This window comes from Plectropomus leopardus, chromosome 11, assembly GCF_008729295.1.
Source record: "Plectropomus leopardus isolate mb chromosome 11, YSFRI_Pleo_2.0, whole genome shotgun sequence".
Lineage (NCBI taxonomy): Eukaryota > Metazoa > Chordata > Actinopteri > Perciformes > Serranidae > Plectropomus > Plectropomus leopardus.
In genome coordinates, this window is record NC_056473.1 from 28,745,034 (window position 1) to 28,764,740 (window position 19,707).

Genomic DNA, 19,707 nt, shown 5'->3' on the forward strand with positions numbered 1-19,707 from the left:
CAGATTGGATGATATTTTTTAGACACATCAAATATGCAACTCATTAAAAATCCTTTATGAATGCAAACTATCCCTCTTTTCTTAAATAAATGTATTTATTTTTTAAATTGAAGTGGATGAATGCCTTGAAAATGTGAGATTGCACGAGCATCACAGCCCACAAAAGCACAAAAATTGCCGGTAAAAAATATTTCCTCATGACTTTTCATTTAGCTAACACTTTTGTTCAAAGCGACAGATAATATGCATAATGCATGGTCAAACAGATTGTCCTTTTTTTCTTATCAAAATCATGTTAGCTCTTCTATAAATGTTTTTTTTTTCACACTGCTCCTAAACAGCTCCATGAACACGCAATCTAGTGTCATATGAGAGACTATCTGCGTTCATTTTACTCAGACCTGTATTTAACTCTTTAACCTTGACTTCCTTTTACACACTAGCTTATTGTTACACACACACACACACACACACACACACTTATGTTTATTTATTTTTATTTACCTGTATATTGTCATCTGCCCATTTGTGTACCGCAATTTTACTTGAATTATCCAGATATAGGACTATTGTTATTTGTCGTGCTGTACTCTTTAAATGTTTTTTTTTTTTCAAGTTCTCGGTTTGTAATTTTTTTTTAAAAAAAGAAGTAACCAGCAGTAAACTGGGCGTTTCTCGGCGAGCCGAAGGCGTGCTTGTACTGTGCGAGTATGCTCGATTTATAATACCAAGTAAACGCGGGTGCGGGCTTAATGATTCACTCTATCTAAATTACAGCAAATGTAATTATGTAACTTGTGAGATTAACTAGCATTTATATACACTTATTCTGTGACCTCGAGCATTTCGCTTAACACTTTCAGTCGATAAAACGATATAAACTCCGCTCTTCCGGGACGCATAGTAACCATTCTTCAAACAAACGACGCAATGAAGTGGCACACTCTGTAGCCAATCATAGCTCGAAGCCAACGTTGAGTGATGGGTCGACAGCCAATAGCGTTGCGGTGACAGAGTGAGTGACAAACGGTGTAGCTGTAGTGGGGGAAGGGGTCGCTGAAGTTGACGGAACCGCCATCTTGAAAAGTGCCCTCCGATGATCTACCTTTTCGCGCCTGTCAGAATCAGTTTTAAACGCTTTATTTTCCTCACCGGAATTTCGTGTTTTCTCAGTGATCGTGTCGTTAAAGCCCGGGGCTAATGGCAACATAAGCTACATGCTGGAGACTCGCCGTTTGCCGTTGTCTTTTGGTAGGTACACTTGCTAGCCCCATGCACTTGGTTGGTGCTGAAGAGACGATTAGCCAGCAGTCTTTAGATAGCCGGCTAACGTTAGCTGGCTAGCAAGGAGCATACTTGGCCATCTTAACACTGTGCTGTCAGACACTTTGGTGTACCTCTACCGTTAACTAAGACTGTGTTAATGTTTCACATCAGTGTTATTAGGCACCGTGGAGTCATAGCGTTATGTAGCTGCCTTACTTGTCAGCCAAATAACGTTAGCTCGCTGATGCCGGTCAAACCCGTGTAGTCCCAAACGCTGGTTTGATGCTGATTTTAGGTTAGCTAACAATGGCTAACGATAGCTAGTGACGTTAGCCAGCTTGCCTGAGCCGGTGCGTTTCTGTTAGCGGCAGTCTGTTTTGGGCCCTGGTATGTAAATGTACTGACGTTACTGCTAACGTAGTATTAACAGCAAACAATGTTAGTCAGAGGTACGTTATGTAATCTGTGTAATAGCTTGAAATATCACATTTTGCTTGAGTTAAACCTTTTACTGACGTGCGGTTAAACTAACTGTAACAGGGCCATCATGTTTTTTTCAGGACTTTGCGTGCATAGCTGATAAACACTGTAACGAACTTACTTAACGTCACCATTTGTTGTAATTAACGTTACTGCATCCAGAGACAAAACTTTAATTGGTCCAGTCTGTTGCTTTGGAAATGTAAATAACTGAACCGTATTGCTCGGTGTGTATACATCAAGCCTATACATAGGCTTTAGCTCTGTAGATTTAAAACGCTGTTGTGTTTTTTATTAGGGCATGCTCATACTCCGCAGGTTGGCAACCTTACAGTCAAAGGTATCTAATCTGACAGTAGCTGGTTATGTCGCGATTGATTTTGTTGGAGTCTCGTGACAGTGAACGGTGGACTGTGGCGTTCAATTAGACACTGTGTTAAAGCTGTAAACATTGGTTTTCCAGACGCCCCTCAAGGTTGCTCAGGGTATTTTATGGCTTTTGGCCTTTGGTATGTGTCTCTCTGTTATTTTGTTTCAATCATTGATTTACGCCTCTTAAGACTTTGTATGATTATGGATGTATTTTATAGCTGCAATACTTTTGCCAGTGGTGAACAGCTGTTGCTAAGGTAAAGCAAAAATCACAACCTTAATACAAAAACCTTCACGAATGCACTTGATTAAGATTTACCGTAAGCAGTTGTGAGCTTTGAGTTGCTGGCATCTGTTGTGTGCATGGAGAATATTTGTTGTTTTTCCTTAGTACCATGTCATTTAGGGCTGCAAACACAGATTATTTTAGTTTTAGATTTATCAATCACTTATTATTTTTTCATTAAATGGTCAATCAGGTTTTAATATAAATAAATAAAGTACTTCAAATTGACAATATTAAAGAAAAAAGTACACAGACAGGTAGGCCCATCATGACAATGAAATTTAGGAAAATGTCACAATAAACATTATTGTCAACATCATTTTAAGATAATGTTATGTCACTAATATAAATATAATATAGGGTAATAATACAGGCACATCCTTTTAAAGAGAACTTGAAATTCTACAAGGGGTTTTAGGTACAGGTTCAATTTATGTTCTCACTTGAGCTTTAAAAATTATATTAAATTATTAATAATAATTAAAAACACCTGAAAAAGACATACTAACAGCTGAGAGACTAACGTTACATTTCCTTACTTCAAAGCAGAAAGGATTATATTATCATAAAAAGGATTTTATAGTGTCTTGCCCTGCTGTTAAGCTCTCTTCCTCTCTATTGTGAGGTGCTGTATCATTACCATGGTGCCATGCCAGGTTGCATTTTTATAGTTTGCACACTTCCTAGTTTTACTCAATGCATAGTGCTCCCATACTTTTGATATTTTCTCCGCCTCTGCCATGTTTGAAATATTGTTATTGTTTGTTTGTTTTTTTTCAAGTCACCGGCTCTACTTCACTCAATTCTTTCAGCATGTGACATAAACAGCTCTGAGACACAGCTAGTGACGCAATAGTTGCGTGACACAACAAATTGATAATGAAATACATAGGCAGCTACATTTATAATAGATTTTTATTGATTTATCGTTGCATTACTCCTCCTCCACCCTCCTGAAAAGGTCGGTGCTGCGATGTTTGCTCATATCCAAAAACTTGTTGATAATTATGTCCTCATTAAGTTTAAAAGCAGGTGTGTTTCACCTTCAGACCAGCAATGTGGGATTTTGTTTTGCATGCATCTCTACCCAACAGCTTTGCAAACTGTTGGCGAGTTGGTTTGTGTACAACAAATCCATGACAACGCGCAGCGAACATGAACAGACGAGGAGCCGTTTGTCGAAAACAGTGGAGGAAACCCCAGTTGTGACAAATGTTTTGAATTGGCCGTACACATGTCCAAATAATGCTCCTAAAACCCCAATAATATTGGCATATCCCACATGTCTTTATCAGAAAATGCTACATTTGGAATATTTAAACAGAATATGCTGTTTACATGATTGTATCAAATTTAGAGTAAGAGAGAGATCAGGTTTCTCCATTAGAAATCTAACTGTGTTAACTGTAATTCAGGTAATCCCATAGTCTAATTAAGGAATCCTTACTTGGTTTGAAGTATCTAGTTGTATGGTGTACACTGTAGTACGAAAGAAATGCAATGTATTTCCCTCTATACTTCTGTATGGAGAAAATAACAGCACATTCTTAAACTTTAAATAGCTCAGTATTATGAAAATAAGCCATTTTCACAATTTCCCTAATACTGATCTACTGTATATATTGTGTGGTTTAGATTTTTTATTAAATCCATTAGGGTTCTGTAAAATCTCATACTATACCCAATTTGTGGAGAGTCCATTTGGATCTGTTGTGGTAAAATTGTACAGCTTCTACTCCTCCCCAGTGGTAACGTCGTAGCCTCATTAGCTCATATTATAGTGCCGCAGAGGTGGGAATCTTTTGGAAATTCATGATTCGATTCAATTGTGATTATTTGGCATCCAATTTGATTAAAACTTAGTTTTCAGTTGAATTAATACATAAAGGTCCACAATATTTGGTCACTTGCTCCAGTTGGCTATACTCTGTTTCAAACCATACACTCGTGTCTTTATTCCAATGAAATACAACATGAAACATAAACTGGCAAATAAGTACATCGACAGGTCTGCGTTAAAACGTAATGAAATGTCTGTATCATCGCTGTGCTGTATTCTAGGATCATCCTGTCGCAATTGTTGCTGTGTCCAGGCACAGTTGCATTCACTCTTCCTTGCAGTTCTCGTACTCATGCAAGTGAGGTTACACCTAGAAATGACTATTAGGCTCATATAGAGTACCCCAGGGATAACGTTTTTCTGTAGGCCAACCTGAAAACTAATGTTGCCCTAGTTCCCTTGTCAGAAAGCCTATGGGATTTCTCCCTTTGATTTTGCATCATTGCAGAAAATAAGCTCTGTGGATAACAGACGTTTATGATTCTTACACGTTTTGTTCAGCAAGATTTAACCACTTTCAGGATTTTTGAAGCCTAAATGTAATCACCAGAAGTAAAAAGCTATTGCTAGGCGAAACCCAACTACAATATGGTCGCATCAACACTTCTATGACGCTGTGACACTGTGTTTGGCATAATAATGTTATGTAGTCTCCTTTAGCCTATAATAAGCAACTGTCTTTTTTAAGACAGATAAAAGCTTCAAAGTTTGTGAGTGGGGTATTTACTGACGTATTTTATGTCATAGAACAAAACGTGAAAGTCTCTTTAAGTTTGTGAAAACCACAGACCTTATTTGAGGCTTCTTACAAAAAACCCATTCAAAAATCAATTGATTTGGAGATGAGGGTACAATGGGTACTGAAATGCATGGGGGGTGGTGGATCGGAGGGAGACTGTTGCTGCCTTTCCAAAGCAGCGCTGAAGGAATGTCTCACTGAGCTTTTCTCCTCCTGCTCTCTCTGCGCAGCACGAGCTAACACAACAGCAGAAGCGAACATCGGACTCTGTAAAATGGTCCTGATTATCTCACACCGACAGCGAAACAGCTCGACTCGGTCATAAAAATCGTTGATAATTGTCTGTGTGAGACACTGTGACATGCACAGCAGTTGTCTCATGATAAACAGAGAGATGAGGCAAGTACGGGCTGACAAATGAAATTTTAACGCTACCCGTTTTTAATCGTCAAATTTATGGTAAAGTTGTGGTGATTAGACAAAATTGCTATGCTGTGCTGAATTCATGGGGATTGTTGTGATGGCAACATCACAACCCTTGTTGTGTGAAGTGGAGTGTACCTGCATCTGAATATTAAGTTTATGAGGAGCACTGGGCATAGTAGAAACCCCAAAACTGTCTTTTAAGTGATGTATAAGGGAATGATCTATGTTTTTTTTTTATTAAGTAGTAATGTCTATCTCTGTTCTTTTCCTCACAGGTGTGTGCTGTTGAACTGCTGTATGTGTGCTGTTGGTCAGTCTGTCCATCACCGCTGTCTGCCTGTCTGTCTGTCCATCCGGCTAGCCTGGAATGGGCCACAACTCCCAAAGACTAGAACACACCTCTTTTTAGCCTGAGCTCCACCGTCTGGACTCTAACATACTCACAGGTAGGCACAAGAAAGAGCTGGTTAAAGAGCCCTCAGTTAATCGTCTCGCTCATCAGTTATATTCTGATAACCTCTGATGGAATAACTCATTTTGTGCTGATCTTAATGACATGTTATTCATGACGTTTGCACAATTTTCCTAGAGCCAACATGTTTTGGAAATTTGACCTCCACACCACATCCCACATCGACACGCTGTTAGAGAAGGAGGATGTGACGCTGACAGAGGTGATGGATGAGGATGACGTCCTGCAGGAGTGCAAGGCCCAGAACCACAAACTGGTTGACTTCCTGCTGAGACCACAGTGCATGGAGGACCTGGTCACCTTCATCACACAGGAACCCAGTACTGATGTGGAGGAGAAGGTTAAATACAAGTAAGAGAAAATGGTGCAAATGATAAAGGGGAGAAAAATGGAGGACCTGCTTTGTTTTCTTTCAAGAGAGGTTTGCATTTTGTAGATGACCGATTTGTCGATCCTTCCACAGCTGATCAGATCACAATGGTGGATGAGAGAAGCAGCTGTCTGTATGTGAAAGCAAAGTTTTAGACCAAGAAGGGTGAACGATTAGGTTGCGCTTTCAATTTTCCTGATTGCTGCTCCGTCTCTGCCCAAAGTGTGCTGTAAATAACCCAGTGGAACATATATTCCCATAGCGCTCCTAATAACCAGTCCATCTCAAAAAATCTGTTTGTGGTGGTGGATGATTAAGTTGTGGCGGTCTGCCACAAATTAATGAATGCATGGGAAACCCTGTGGTACTTGTGTATCCATACGGTGGAAAAGGAGTATTGAAACAGTCGTTAGGAATCTACATAGTGGCGGCCCATTCAGCAAAAACATTGTGTCTCAGTGTTGTAACCACTGAATCACACAAATCTAAAGAGGAGCTTTTGTTGTCTTCCAGGTATCCCAACATATCATGTGAACTGCTCACATCAGATGTGGGCCAGATCAACGACAGACTGGGAGAAGACGAGAAACTGCTGATGAAACTGTATGGCTTCCTCCAGAATGAGCCGCCTCTCAACCCGCTCCTGGCCAGCTTCTTCTCCAAAGTCCTTTCCATTCTTATAGGACGCAAGCCTGAACAGGTAAGCTGGCAGGGAGAGAGGATGTTGTGTCTGAGAACGCAATGGAAGTTGTCATCTGATAGTTTCCCAGAAATTATTCTAAAAATCAATAATCACCATAGTAAGGTCTATAGTAATACTAGTAAGTTTTAGAATTTTCCAGCGTTTAGTGGTTGTTGTAGGTCGAATGTGTCTCCTGTGTAATTAAAGCCACGTTTCCATCAAAAACTTTCGGTATAGTACCTTTTGGAGCCTAAAGTATCACTTACGAAGATTTACCTAGACCCTAGATTTGTGTAGCGTTTCCACCACAGACCACAGGCTTTTACATGTGGGCGGGGTTCTTGTCACTCACTGCTCCATCCAGCAGCACTCGCTGTATTTCCTTTTTCACCAGTGATACAGAGCAAAGTTTGCACCCTGTTTATTGTCCACAGAACGGGGCTGCATGGCGGTATTTTCATGACAGAAAAGATCAGGCTGGAGTCTAGAGTATGTGGGACATTAGTAAATAGTGTGTGCATTGACTCCTTGTCAGGCAAGAGCAGGGGTTAATTTCTGCCCGAGCACACTGAACAGAGCTCCAACGGTCCGGCACGTTTTGTTCTCTGAGTGAGGATAAGAATATGCCGTTAACACAATCCGGTCTTAATTAATATACATTTTTTGAACCCCTGAAGATCCACTCATTACTAAAAGTGTTAAAGAGAGACAATAAAAACGGGATGGAGTGCTCAAATTTGTCCTGTTTAAATTTAAGGTGTGTTGATGGATTATGATGTCATCTCATGCATTGAGTTACATTAAAGTTTCACCTTGACAGTTGCCGGCAGTCAGCCCAGTGTGTCGCCGCCATCGTGAAGATTTGCCACTGTCACCTTCACTGATCAATTTCCACTTACATCCACTGGGCTGACCGCCATTTCTGTTCTTTCTAAAGTCACTGGTATATAAATATCACAGGTTCTAGCGGACAGGTCCAAAAATGACACAGCAGTGTTCTGAGTAGCCAAAGTTATTAATAACTTAGAGAAATATTGGGTGCAATAATCCACCTTGTCTTCCTCCCTCTCTGTCACTCACTCCCTCCAACACACAGTGAAGCTCAGGCAGTGGAGCTATGCATGAAAAATACATGAGCAATGTACATGGCAAGTCTATAATACATAATATATTAACATTTGACCCATTAAATATAACCTAACCTAAGATTAAGTGCCCTGGTATGTATGAAAGACAGATTTCATTGTGAAGTTATTTTGTACACTCTGGCTCTCATGGTTTTGTCACAAAAGGTGATCAACCTGTGTGGACATTCGGTTTCTGATCTCATAGATATGGAATTTGGTATCGTTATGGCATTGACATTGAGTATCGCTATACAACTTGCAATTGCAAAATCAAAATTTTGGTACCGTGTAACACTAACATGCTTTGAATGGGTTTTTTTAAGGCTTTTCCATTCTGCCAGAATATGTTAGACCTGCAGGAAACGAGGCATTTTATCCTCTGTACTGATTTTAAGGTGTGCATGGTTTGTTTGTGTTCACAGATAGTAGATTTTCTTCGAAAGCGAGAGGACTTTGTAGACTTGATGATCAAACACATTGGGACATCTGCCATCATGGACCTGCTGCTCAGGATGCTCACCTGCATTGAACCACAACAGCTACGACAGGACGTTCTTAACGTGGGTAGCAGGACAACACTTTGTCAGCTGTGCTAAAAATGATACTCCCCATCCGTTCACTTACCAAGAAGTTTAAATTAAACCATTACAGCCCACAACAACAAGCCAGAAAGTTCAATTGTGTTTATTCTTATCTGGCATTATTGAGTAAACATTTGGACAAGTGGAGAATGCAGTCTGAAAGATAAGGTGTGCTGCTTTTCTTCACTGATACATCAACATGAAGCGTCTCTACTTTGACAATCCAAACAGGTGTTGAGTTGTCATTGTCTTTGCTTTTCAAACTGGAAAACAATAGCAGCTACCCACTTTAAAGTGTTTCTAAATCAATATTGTGGGAGAAGGAGACCATGCAATTTATGTCTACCTTCTTCATTCCAGCTGGGTTAGTCACATCTCAGTAAATGTCCAGAATAAAATCTCCTAGAAAAGGCTGTGGTTGCGTTTTAGGCCTTACGAGGCTAGCTTCACAGTACATTGTAACATAGGTATCTACTCAGACAATCTGATTATTTGCTTGTACATTTACAAAAAAAAACATTTGTTGGTTAATTCATTATTCAGTTCTTGTTAAGATGAATAAGTAGGCTGACATGGTAACATGGATTTGGACAGCAGAGGAAAAAAAACACCGGCATTTTTTAGTTGTTGGTCTGTTTTAACAGCTATGATAAACTGAAACCTGGACTTGTTGCTTCTTAAACAGAATTGTTTTACTTAAGATTAAAAGTCTTGTTCTCTTGGTTTTCCTTCTCATATTTTGTGCTGTCCTGACCGTCTCTGCTCTCTGTCTGCTTTCAGTGGCTGAATGAGGAGAAGGTGATTCAGAGACTGGTGGACATGGTACAACCTTCTCAAGATGAGGATGTGAGTTTCAAGTACTCTCTCCTGTTTCTTTCATTGGTCACTAGGACATTTTAGTCCTCTGTAGGCTCTTGATGAGCCAGGAAACATGTTGTTTGGCTTTCATTAAACCTCTGAAAACATTCATTTGCATCAAAAATAGCTGTTTGAGGATTTGCAGGGCCACTTTTACATTTAAGCCAAATAAAGAATTGCACAATGATTGAACCCTGCAGGTAGTCAATTTTATTTTATTAGACATTTTTAATCGGCAGAAAGATGAATATTAAGGTTTATTTTAAGTCAGTTTGATTGAATGGTTTAATAAACAAAGTTTCAAGTGAGTCAGTGAGTCAGACTCAAGACTGGTTTTATGGTTCATTGTCTTTGTGTTTTTTAATCCAACTTTGTTGACACAGAGACACTCCAATGCCTCCCAGTCACTGTGTGAGATCATCAGACTGAGCAGAGACCAGATGTTCCAGGTCCAGGGATCCTCAGAGCCCGACCCACTTCTGGCCACACTTGAAAAGTATGTTTTTATCTACAATAACTTTTCAAGTATTGACTGCAAGAGTTCTCTTTTTTTCTAGGGATGTACTGATGCATCAAATTTCGCCCTATTGTTATTTTAAAAAATGTCTCCATACTGTTGTGGGACTCCACAGGGTTATATTGCCATTATAGCCACATTCTGTTATCTCTCCTTCTCAAAAAATGTCATGGTTTGACATCAGTCGTCGGCTCATGCAGTTGTCAGACTGGGCAATTTAAAAATAAATGTGATATATGTAATGTTATCTGAAAACAAACTGTATACTATATTGCTAAAGCAGAGCTTTTGCAGCCAATCTGTGTCACCACCAAGCATTGAACAGAACAGTATTCAGACATACTGGACACTATAGATGTTCATTCTTGTGTTGACATTGTCACAAAGGACACAATGTTGCTAACACTAATATCCCAAAAGAGAGATTGTCTTTATGTCAGGCCCTGATTGTATTGTTTTTGCTTGAACAGCAGAGGGCGCAATCATAGTAGTCAAAAGGCAGACTCATAGAGACAGGCTCTGACCCAACAAAAATGGTGAAAACACAGATCCCATGTATTGTTTCATTTTATTTGTCTTCATTTTTTAAGATCATGATAAATGTTGTGTTCTGGACTTTGTAATCATGGTAACATCGAACAGTGAGATTTTGGTATTGTTACATCCCTACTTTATTTACTTTATAAAATACTTCTTAGGTTCCAGTCGCAATACCATCAATCTCCTCATAGATCAGTCATTTAGGCTATTTTCATTTTTTTAAACAAACCTTGCCCTACAGATCTGAAAAGTGACTTAAAAGCCTGTTTTCTCTTCATCCTTGTGCTTGTCCTCCTCCTCAGGCAGGAGACGGTGGAGCAGCTGCTGGCTAATATCTTCGACAAGGAGAAGAATGAATCTGCAATTGTCAGTGTTATCCAGATCCTCCTCACATTGTTCGAGACAAGGAGACCAGCGTATGTCCTGTGGCTTCTGCCACTCTTGATATTTTCACTTGACATTGAAATGCTCTTGTATATACTATTATACAGTATATATAGCAGATGATGTGTTGGAGAATTTCAAATGAAAAAAAATTGAAAAATAAGTAATAGGTTTTTATATGCTTCTGAGTTATCAAAGTCACAGATTTCACATTAAATTGTACAAGATTTGTTGTGGTTAATACAGTATTACTCTGTAAACATGACCACATGATCAAATGGTTGTAAACAAGCCTAACAGCTTATCCAGAATATCTAAATCGCTTTACTTGTGGGTGTTTTATTTATATTATTTTTGTGTCCTCAAGACTCTGTTTGGTGAGCTAGTTCATTCGGTCTTCCCTTTCTATGTTGTAGGTTTGAGGGTCACATGGAGTGCCCTCCTGGGATGTCCCACCCTTCATTCTCAGTCAACCACAGCATCCTGGAGGCTGTGAGACCCAGACTCAAAGATTTTCACCAGCTGCTATTGGAACCCCCAAAGGTACAAAACACACAAACACCTGTAAGCACTTTTGAAAATAACCAAATATGTGGTAGATTGAAGTTACAAGGTTCTGCATGGAGTATTTAATCCTCTTAGTCCAACAAATTATCAGCTGTTTTCACTTTAGTGTGAGTAACATGTTTAAAACTTTCCTTAGAAAGCAGCAGAAGATTATATATCGTCCATTCATAGAATCAGTATGTGACCTTTTTACACTGCCTGTTTAAGGTGGGAATGTAGCACAGTTATTCCACCTCGCTGTTCTTTGTAAAAATAAAAAATTTTAAAAAAAAAGTAGGATCATGAAATCAGAGTTCATACAAGGTGCTTGATGTGCTTGAAGTACTTAAATTTGAATCTGAGACACTGGTATAGATTTTTCCTGGTCAGTTGTGTATATACTGAGCAGTGTTTATTCTCCACCAACAGAAGAATGTGATGAAGACAACGTGGGGGGTGCTGGACCCTCCTGTGGGCAACACCAGGCTCAATGTGGTCAGACTGGTGGCCAGCCTGTTGCAGAGCAACACACACAGCATCAACACAGAACTCATTAACCTCAACACACTGGGAGTCATACTAGTGAGTACTGTCTTCTTTGGAATTTGTTTTAGGCTGTTTTCATTATCTACCGCTGCCTTCAAGAGCTATTGTGTAAGGTCAAGCAGAGCAAATATGGTGAACAGTTAAACTGATGTTGATCTTTTTACGTGGTTAAAACAAGTTTTGCTGCAGCCCCGTCCACAGCAGTATATTGTTCAGCTTCTGTGCTGGTAGATTTGGTTTCTGGAGACTGAAAGACTTGCATATCAGCAGGTTTTTGGATTTGTGCAAATATCACAACACAGACCTTTTCGAAACGGGAAGGTAGGAAAGGAAGAGTCCAACATGTCCACCACCGGTGTGAAAAAAATCCCATTTTTGTTGAAGAAGACGCAACTGTCCAGCTGTTCTACTTTTCCATATTTTGACATGATAAACGACACATTAATCTGAGTATGCACGACTGCATGTAAACAGGAGAGTTAGTGGAATACTCTTTTTCATTAGACATGTAAACAGCCAAGAAGGAGTGTTGTCTTTTTTGGAATAAGGGACAAATACGGACTATTTTGTGCACTAAACAGCTGTTAAATGTTACTTTAACTTATAAGAAGAACTGACAAAACCTAAAAAAACAGGAACATTTTTTTAGTAAACAATCGGTATTACCAACTAATCTCTAAGTAATAATTGTGCTAATGTTTCTCTTTTTATAACGATTTTGTTTTGCTCTACAGGATATGTATTTCAAATACATCTGGAACAACTTCCTCCACATTCAAGTGGAGATCTGCACAGCCATGATTCTGGCTATGCCCCCCGCCCCCACTGACATCCAGCAGGACACCGAGCAGGACAATGCGAGGGAGAGCATCCTCATCAAACATGTAAGATTAGAATACCGGAGAAAAAGAGACTTTTACACTAGTTCTCAAATGTCTTCCTGTAATGTGATGTAATTTTTCAGGTCTGCACAAGCCTGTAATTCTAGGACTGAAGCCATACTGCAACAGTTGCTGCACTTTAACAAACTAAAGCTGTCTTTACAGACATGAAAAATATCAGAAACGGAGAAATTCAGATTAATTTTAACATTCACTGTAGACACAATGATTTCTTGTGCTGTAGTGTTATAATGCTGTTATTTCACGACCAAAGAAAGCTTATGGAGAACTGCATTATATTTATTGACAAAGGCAGCAGTAGTGACAGTTACCTTTATGTGACAGGTAAACGCTGCATCACATTTCCACAAGTGGTCTGGGTAATCTGGCACGATCTGTTTATTTCCTTGGTTGGGGCTGTACAATATACTGTACATACTAGACTATTACTTTCTGCTTCAAGAAAAACACTCGGGACCAAATACGGCAATAAGTGAAGGCTTATTGATACTTTAGTGTAATAGTGCATGTGTGTGTGTCAGTGCAGACACTGCAGCTGTATGCACTACATCATGGCCTACTGAATTGGTTGTATTTAATTTTCTTGTTTTCCTCCACCAGCTGTTTCAAAAGTGCCAGTTTATACAGAGAATCGTAGATGCCTGGAGCTCCAATGAGAAAGAACAGTAAGTGTAATATTCTGCTGTAAGTGGGAGCATCAGTAACTGTCAGGGTGCAACAGTCAGTACGTTTGTGGGTTCAGAGTAGTTAAGGGAGGGCTGCTTGGTGTAAGTGCACCCGTTACAAACAATAACTCAGAATTGAATGTTCCTGTAATTGTATTGATGTGGTTTTTTTGGTGCATTTTAGGGCAGAAGGTGGTCGACGACGAGGCTACATGGGTCACCTCACCAGAATAGCCAACTCTATAGTTCATAACTGTGACAAAGGCCCGAATGGACCTCAGATACAACAGCTCATCTCTGGTAAGAGCTAGCTGCTGTCTGTAGAGCTCATATCACTTACAGAGAAAGTAAATGAATGTCAATCACATTCATTTACTTTCTCTGTCATATGGCAGCTGATCTCTTCTTGCTCCTGAATCTCATTGTTTTCCCAGTTTGAGGACATTTGATGCCGCTGTTCTTCTTTGTCCTTGCTGCTAATTGCTACAGCTGCTTTTTAAATCTCCTGCGGTGGGTCGCACGCATAAACAAGTCAAAACGTCACACTCACCCTACCCATGGTCACATCTTTCCGACTTTACATTTGACACAGACCTCTTTATGGCGCTGTTACCACCTCCTGTCCCGGCTCAGAGGTGAGACTACTCTGTCCCCCTTTTCCACGATCGGACGTTAAATGCAGAACGGCGAGGCGACAAAACAGCGTGATATTCTTGCTTTGACCTGGCAGTGTAAATTTAGCGAACCATTCACTTGGAACTTGAGCTGATAAGAGTTTGGTGGTCAAAGGTCAAGGTCACTGTGACTCTGCATCTGTCTCACTCTCTTGAACGCAGTATCTGAAGATCACCTTGAGGTAGTTTCTTCAAATTTGGCACAAACATCTGCTTGGATTAAGTTTGAACTGAGTGAACAAAGGTCAAGGTCACAGTGACATCATAATGTTCTGCAAAAACACTCTTCTGGCCATTATTGAACATATCGCAGGAACAGAGGCAGACACATTTGGCCAGATACTGAATTGGTGACACAAATATTGGGTGTCCACCTTGAAACTGTGCTGATTATATAGATGTTAGAGATCTTCTGTGCTCCTGAGGGGAGTGTGTGTGTGCGTGTGTGTGTGTGTGTGTGTGTGTGCGTGTGGGTGTGGGTGTGTGAGAGAGAGAGAGAAACCTGACTGGTTTGTGTAGGCATACAACTGCATGGCGATAATTGTAGTTATAAAAATACAGTTTATGAAGATGGAATATTTGTGTGTGTGTGTGTGTGTGTGTGTGTGTGTGTGTGTGATACAGAGCTCCCAGCAGAGGACAGAGAGAAATGGGAGGCCTTTATTTCTGGGCAGCTGTCTGACACAAACAAGAGAAACACTGTTGACCTGGTGAGTAACCACATCATCAGTGATGTCAAACTTTAATTTCTATTTATTTCACTAACTATGTTAGATAACCAACACCATTATATGGACTGTTTTTATTGTGTTGTCGCTGTCGTCCAGCTATTTGGATTTGAAACAAAAAGGTCACTGAATCTAAAGTGCGGTATTTTCGGATTAATGTGAACACATGATGTGTCTGAACTTAGATAGTCGTGGAGTGCACAGTACATTTTCAGAAAAATTACACTAGAACACAGGACAAACAAATATCAAGACAGGTTTAATTTATTATGCAATGTTGCTACAAATATACATGTTCAGTTTTGTGGATTGATGCAGTCAAGAAACATTTTTCTTCTCCAAGGCCATCTCTCTTTGCTAAAATTCAATTTTCTTCAGGTGAACACGCACCACATCCATTCTTCCAGTGATGATGAGGTGGACTTTAAAGACAGTGGCTTTCACCAGGACTCCTCTCTACAACAAGTAAGACCTAAACACACATTCACACACAAATACACACATGCACTCAGAGCATGCCCATAGCCACACAGACCTCCGTTGTTGCAGTGCACCTACCTTTCCCCAAGTAAAGGTGCTGATAAAACACAATTTAGCAATGCCCAAAAGATTTGATACAAAAACCAAAGCTTCTTGGTGGTGATGCAATCGACATCACTAAATAAAATCACCACTTGGAAATAAAGATGTGTTTTTCTGGAGTCCTTTTCATTGGTTGCTTGTTTAGGTGTAATGGGACATATGCAGTTCATATTCTCAAAAAATTGCCCTGAAACAGAAAACACTCCTCTCTTCCCACCAGAACCGTCAAATTACATCCATCTGGTGAAATTCCCCGAGTTCATAAGCTTTCTTTAACATCACAACATGTTTTGTGACTATGGGTCATGCACAGTAGCAGTCTTCAGGAACATCTTTCTATCATACTTTGAATTAATTGACCTAACTACTAATTTTATATAGGAAACTTTACAGCTACTTCAAACAGAATAAAACTGACAGATATTTTTTTAACTAATGTTAAAAGCATTTTGGCATCTGACTGTAAATGCATGTTTGTGCTTTTTTTTTTAGCTATTAACCTTTCTAGTTTACATGTAATACATTCTCTGTTTTTACAACTTAGCATTTGCTATTTTCTGTACTGCAAGTAATGACCAGCTTTGTGTAGAGCCAAGACTATATCATTATCGTTGGTCCTGGGTTTTGCCAGGCCTTTTCTGATTATCAGATGCAACAAATGACGTCCAATTTTATTGAGCAGTTCGGCTTCAATGACGAAGAGTTTGCTGATCAGGACGATGTTGTGGAGTGAGTACTCATCCTGCATGACTGGACTTGCTGTCTAAATATGACTGTGTAACACTGAAGGGACAGGACACTTGAGACATTACAAAGTTGGTGTGTGTTTGGGGGGTTTATTTATTCATATATTAATAGCAGCAATAGTTTTTTAATAGTACATTTACTGAAAAAGAAAAAGCTTTTTCACAAGTTATATTCTCTACCCCATTGTTATGATGTGTCAAAACACAAGACCATTGTGTTTAAATCATATTCCCAGCTCTTTTTGACATTAAAAATTTTGATTAATAAATAATTATTAATAATTATTAATAATTAATTAATGTCATGAATGGATCAAATACCTCATACAAAAAAATATTAATGACAGTGATGTCTTTTGACTAAGCAAAAAGTCTTTGCAAAGTCATTGAAATTAATGCCATTACCTCCAAGATGGGCCTTACTATCTTTCATTATAAAACTGCCATAGTAAATACAAAATATGGCTTAAAGAGAATAAACCGTATCCAGCTTTTGTGTTTTTGTGTGCTGTCCCTTTCCATTTTCCTGAGGGAAAGCTGGTTTTGGGGGTTTAATCTTCTGCAAAGGTTGTGAGCTATGGGAGATGGCTGGTAGTTGATCAATTATTTAAAATGTCTGCTTCACTTTAAACGATTTTTGGGGTTGAAATAGAGTTGTTATCTTTATCTAGATCCTGGGTCAAGAATCATCAGACTCTGCAAAATGAAATGTGTCCTTTATAACCAAAAAAAAAAAAAAAGTACACCAATACCAATAGTTTAGCATCCATTGCTCAAGCCCTAATATTCATTATTGTATCTTTAATCTGTTTAAATGAGAGTTTTTCACTCATACAGCTGATCTCTCAAAGATGAAGGTGCATGTGTGTTTTTGTTAAGATGGGAAGTTGGTAGTTCCTATCATAATAAAATATTACTCAATAGTAATGACTAGTAATAACTGGCAACAATAAAGGTTACCAGTAAAGATCCAAAAACAAACACAGCTAATGTACTACAGAACACACAAGAGCGTTTCTCTCCTCTGAGTGAAGAAAGAAGCAATCTGCCCTAATTGTGTCAGCAGCAATTTATACATAAACTGAGCATTAATGGTACCCAGCCTCAACAAGACAATATTGTTGCCCTGCAAGGCTAAAATGACAGATTAAACACAAAACAAAATTTCTATCCATCTTGAATTCTCTTTCTGTGTTATTCATGTTACTATTTAATGTTAATAGTGGAAAAAGCAAACATGTTGGTGTAACAAAATCAATGACAAAATTAGCTTAAATCTCTGATTTAACCATTGTGAGGTTGAGGTGTGTCATTTGCAGAACTGTTGTATTGGTGTACTCTGTAATGCTCCGTTGTAAGTCTGTCTGGTGGTCTTCCCGTCTGTGCAGTCACGATGCTGGAACATATCTGACTTAAAGGAGAGGACTTGACCTGGCCTGAAGGCCTGAACAAATTTACACAAGGCATCATCTGCTGTGCTTTAAAAATACATTGTACACAGGTCAGATAAGTTCCAGTTATCATGAATACACGTGATAAAGTTGAGAGTAATTTGGGATGCACTAACTGTAGTAAATCAGCGCTATTTTTTTTCTGTTCTCTAAACTTTGAGTAGACGGGAATAGCGACAGAGTGGTTAAATAGAGAAATCTCTGTGTGTGGGGTTTGTAGGCTGCTGATGGGAAGGGAGATTGTTGGGAAAATGTGTGGATAGGACTTAAAGTTTACTTCTACTCTCATTTGGTCTTGATCAGTGATTGTTATTCTTTTTATTTATTTATTCATTCATTCATTCATGTTTTTGACTGTAAAACTTGAAGCTACTGTAGCTATCTAGACCGCCTCCCTGAACATCCGACTGTGCTTACTCAGAGCAACAGTGTGACAGTTTGGATTAAAAAGAAAAAAAAACATTTTACCAGAGTCGAATGTAAAGTTCAATATTAATATAATTAAAGGCTCCCCAGCACTTAAATGTTTTTAGCCAAGTTCATCACAAAAAACTGAAAACCCTGGGAAACTGCTAGCAAATACAGTCAAATGTTAAAAAACACGCCCTCACACCTTTTTCATCAACAAATAGTTCCAACTGATCTTTAACCTACAGTGTTTGAAGATTTATGTAGAAGATTTACGTTTAAATGCCTTTGTTCACAAAGTGTGAACAAGCACTGCATTTCCTTACAGTCAAAATTATATTAAATTAAAAGTGTGCGTCTCATTTATAATTCAATTTTAAAAAAAATCCTAACGCATCATGGTGCGTCACTGCTGCGTGGCTGCTGACAGCTCTGATAGTCAAAGAGTTTCAGGCTTCTCAACAGGTTATTGTAATAATATAAGTGTAGGAAGCAGTCCTTATTCCAACACGTTATACAAGATTTCATGTATACATAAACGCTTGTGTTTAGCATTAACACAACGAACAGAATAACAGTAAGGCACGGTACAAAGTTCTAAAAACCTTGTGTTGTCTCAGAAAAATGACTGGGATAAACACTTTTTATTTCTCTGACTGGGAAAGTTATTAACCCTTCCTTCTACCATAGTAGTGCTAAATTACATAGTTCGCTAACACACAATGTATTTTGTCCACATGTATTCATGTTGAATACTGAATGTACATGTATCTGTGTTTTGTCGGCACGCGTAACGCACACTCTGTGAAATCAGATTTTCCCTTTTGGGGACATAGAAGTCTATTTTTTTATCCACATGAACGAGTAATTGAGAAAGTCATCAGCAGATTCATCGATATTGAAAACAGTCGCTAGTCGCTGCACACAGCTTCAGTGTGTGTGACAGGAGTTGTTGAAAGGTGTGTTTTTCACCTTTGACAGATTGCAGTTTCCCCCGCTTCTAGTCTTTGTGATGAGCTAGGCTAAACCTCGAGCTGATCTGACTTTAGGTAAGAAGGCAGACAATTCCCCCGAATGTTGCACTTTTCCCTTAAATGATTGATTTAGTATTTTAAATGTTAGGTACAGAAAGATAATTTGCTTTTTGGCTTCCTTGTAAATAAAAAAGGAGGAGGGGTATGATTCTTGCTTTCCTTAAACCAGTTTACAACACCAACCATGCATGTGTAAAACAAATGCAGCTATCACAAACCATGTTTCTTCATCACTGTCCATGAGTTGTAGTTATCCTGCATTATGAACATGAAGTGTTAGAGCTGTGTGTCAGAGCCTGTCTGCCTGTTTGTTGCCATATGTATGGATGCCTAACGACCCTAACTAAACTAAACTCTGTTCTCTTTAACATTGCAGTATTCCCTTTGATAGAATATCAGACATCAATTTTTCACTGAATACAAATGAAAGTGTAAGTACTTTGATTATTAATCTTGAAATCATACATAGTTAAAGTAAAATTAGC

General features: G+C 38.9%; 1 protein-coding gene across 3 annotated transcripts in view; it reads left to right on the plus strand.

The window, feature by feature from the left end:
* The first annotated feature begins 1,060 nt into the window (after positions 1–1,060).
* ppp6r3 (protein phosphatase 6, regulatory subunit 3) overlaps positions 1,061–19,707 on the plus strand; it is a 29,668-nt gene continuing 11,021 nt past the window's right edge. Inside the window, exons 1-17 of one of the 3 annotated variants that reach the window (XM_042496813.1) lie at positions 1,061–1,251; positions 5,685–5,855; positions 5,999–6,232; positions 6,765–6,951; positions 8,483–8,620; positions 9,422–9,487; positions 9,883–9,995; positions 10,859–10,972; positions 11,357–11,483; positions 11,916–12,068; positions 12,767–12,916; positions 13,535–13,599; positions 13,784–13,899; positions 14,898–14,983; positions 15,380–15,466; positions 16,215–16,312; positions 19,599–19,653. In XM_042496813.1, coding sequence (XP_042352747.1) covers positions 6,006–6,232; positions 6,765–6,951; positions 8,483–8,620; positions 9,422–9,487; positions 9,883–9,995; positions 10,859–10,972; positions 11,357–11,483; positions 11,916–12,068; positions 12,767–12,916; positions 13,535–13,599; positions 13,784–13,899; positions 14,898–14,983; positions 15,380–15,466; positions 16,215–16,312; positions 19,599–19,653 — 1,782 coding nt within the window. In that variant the 5' untranslated portion in view covers positions 1,061–1,251; positions 5,685–5,855; positions 5,999–6,005. The remainder of the gene's footprint in view (positions 1,252–5,684; positions 5,856–5,998; positions 6,233–6,764; positions 6,952–8,482; positions 8,621–9,421; positions 9,488–9,882; positions 9,996–10,858; positions 10,973–11,356; positions 11,484–11,915; positions 12,069–12,766; positions 12,917–13,534; positions 13,600–13,783; positions 13,900–14,897; positions 14,984–15,379; positions 15,467–16,214; positions 16,313–19,598; positions 19,654–19,707) is intronic. The other 2 variants (XM_042496814.1, XM_042496815.1) reach the window with 2 other exon arrangements.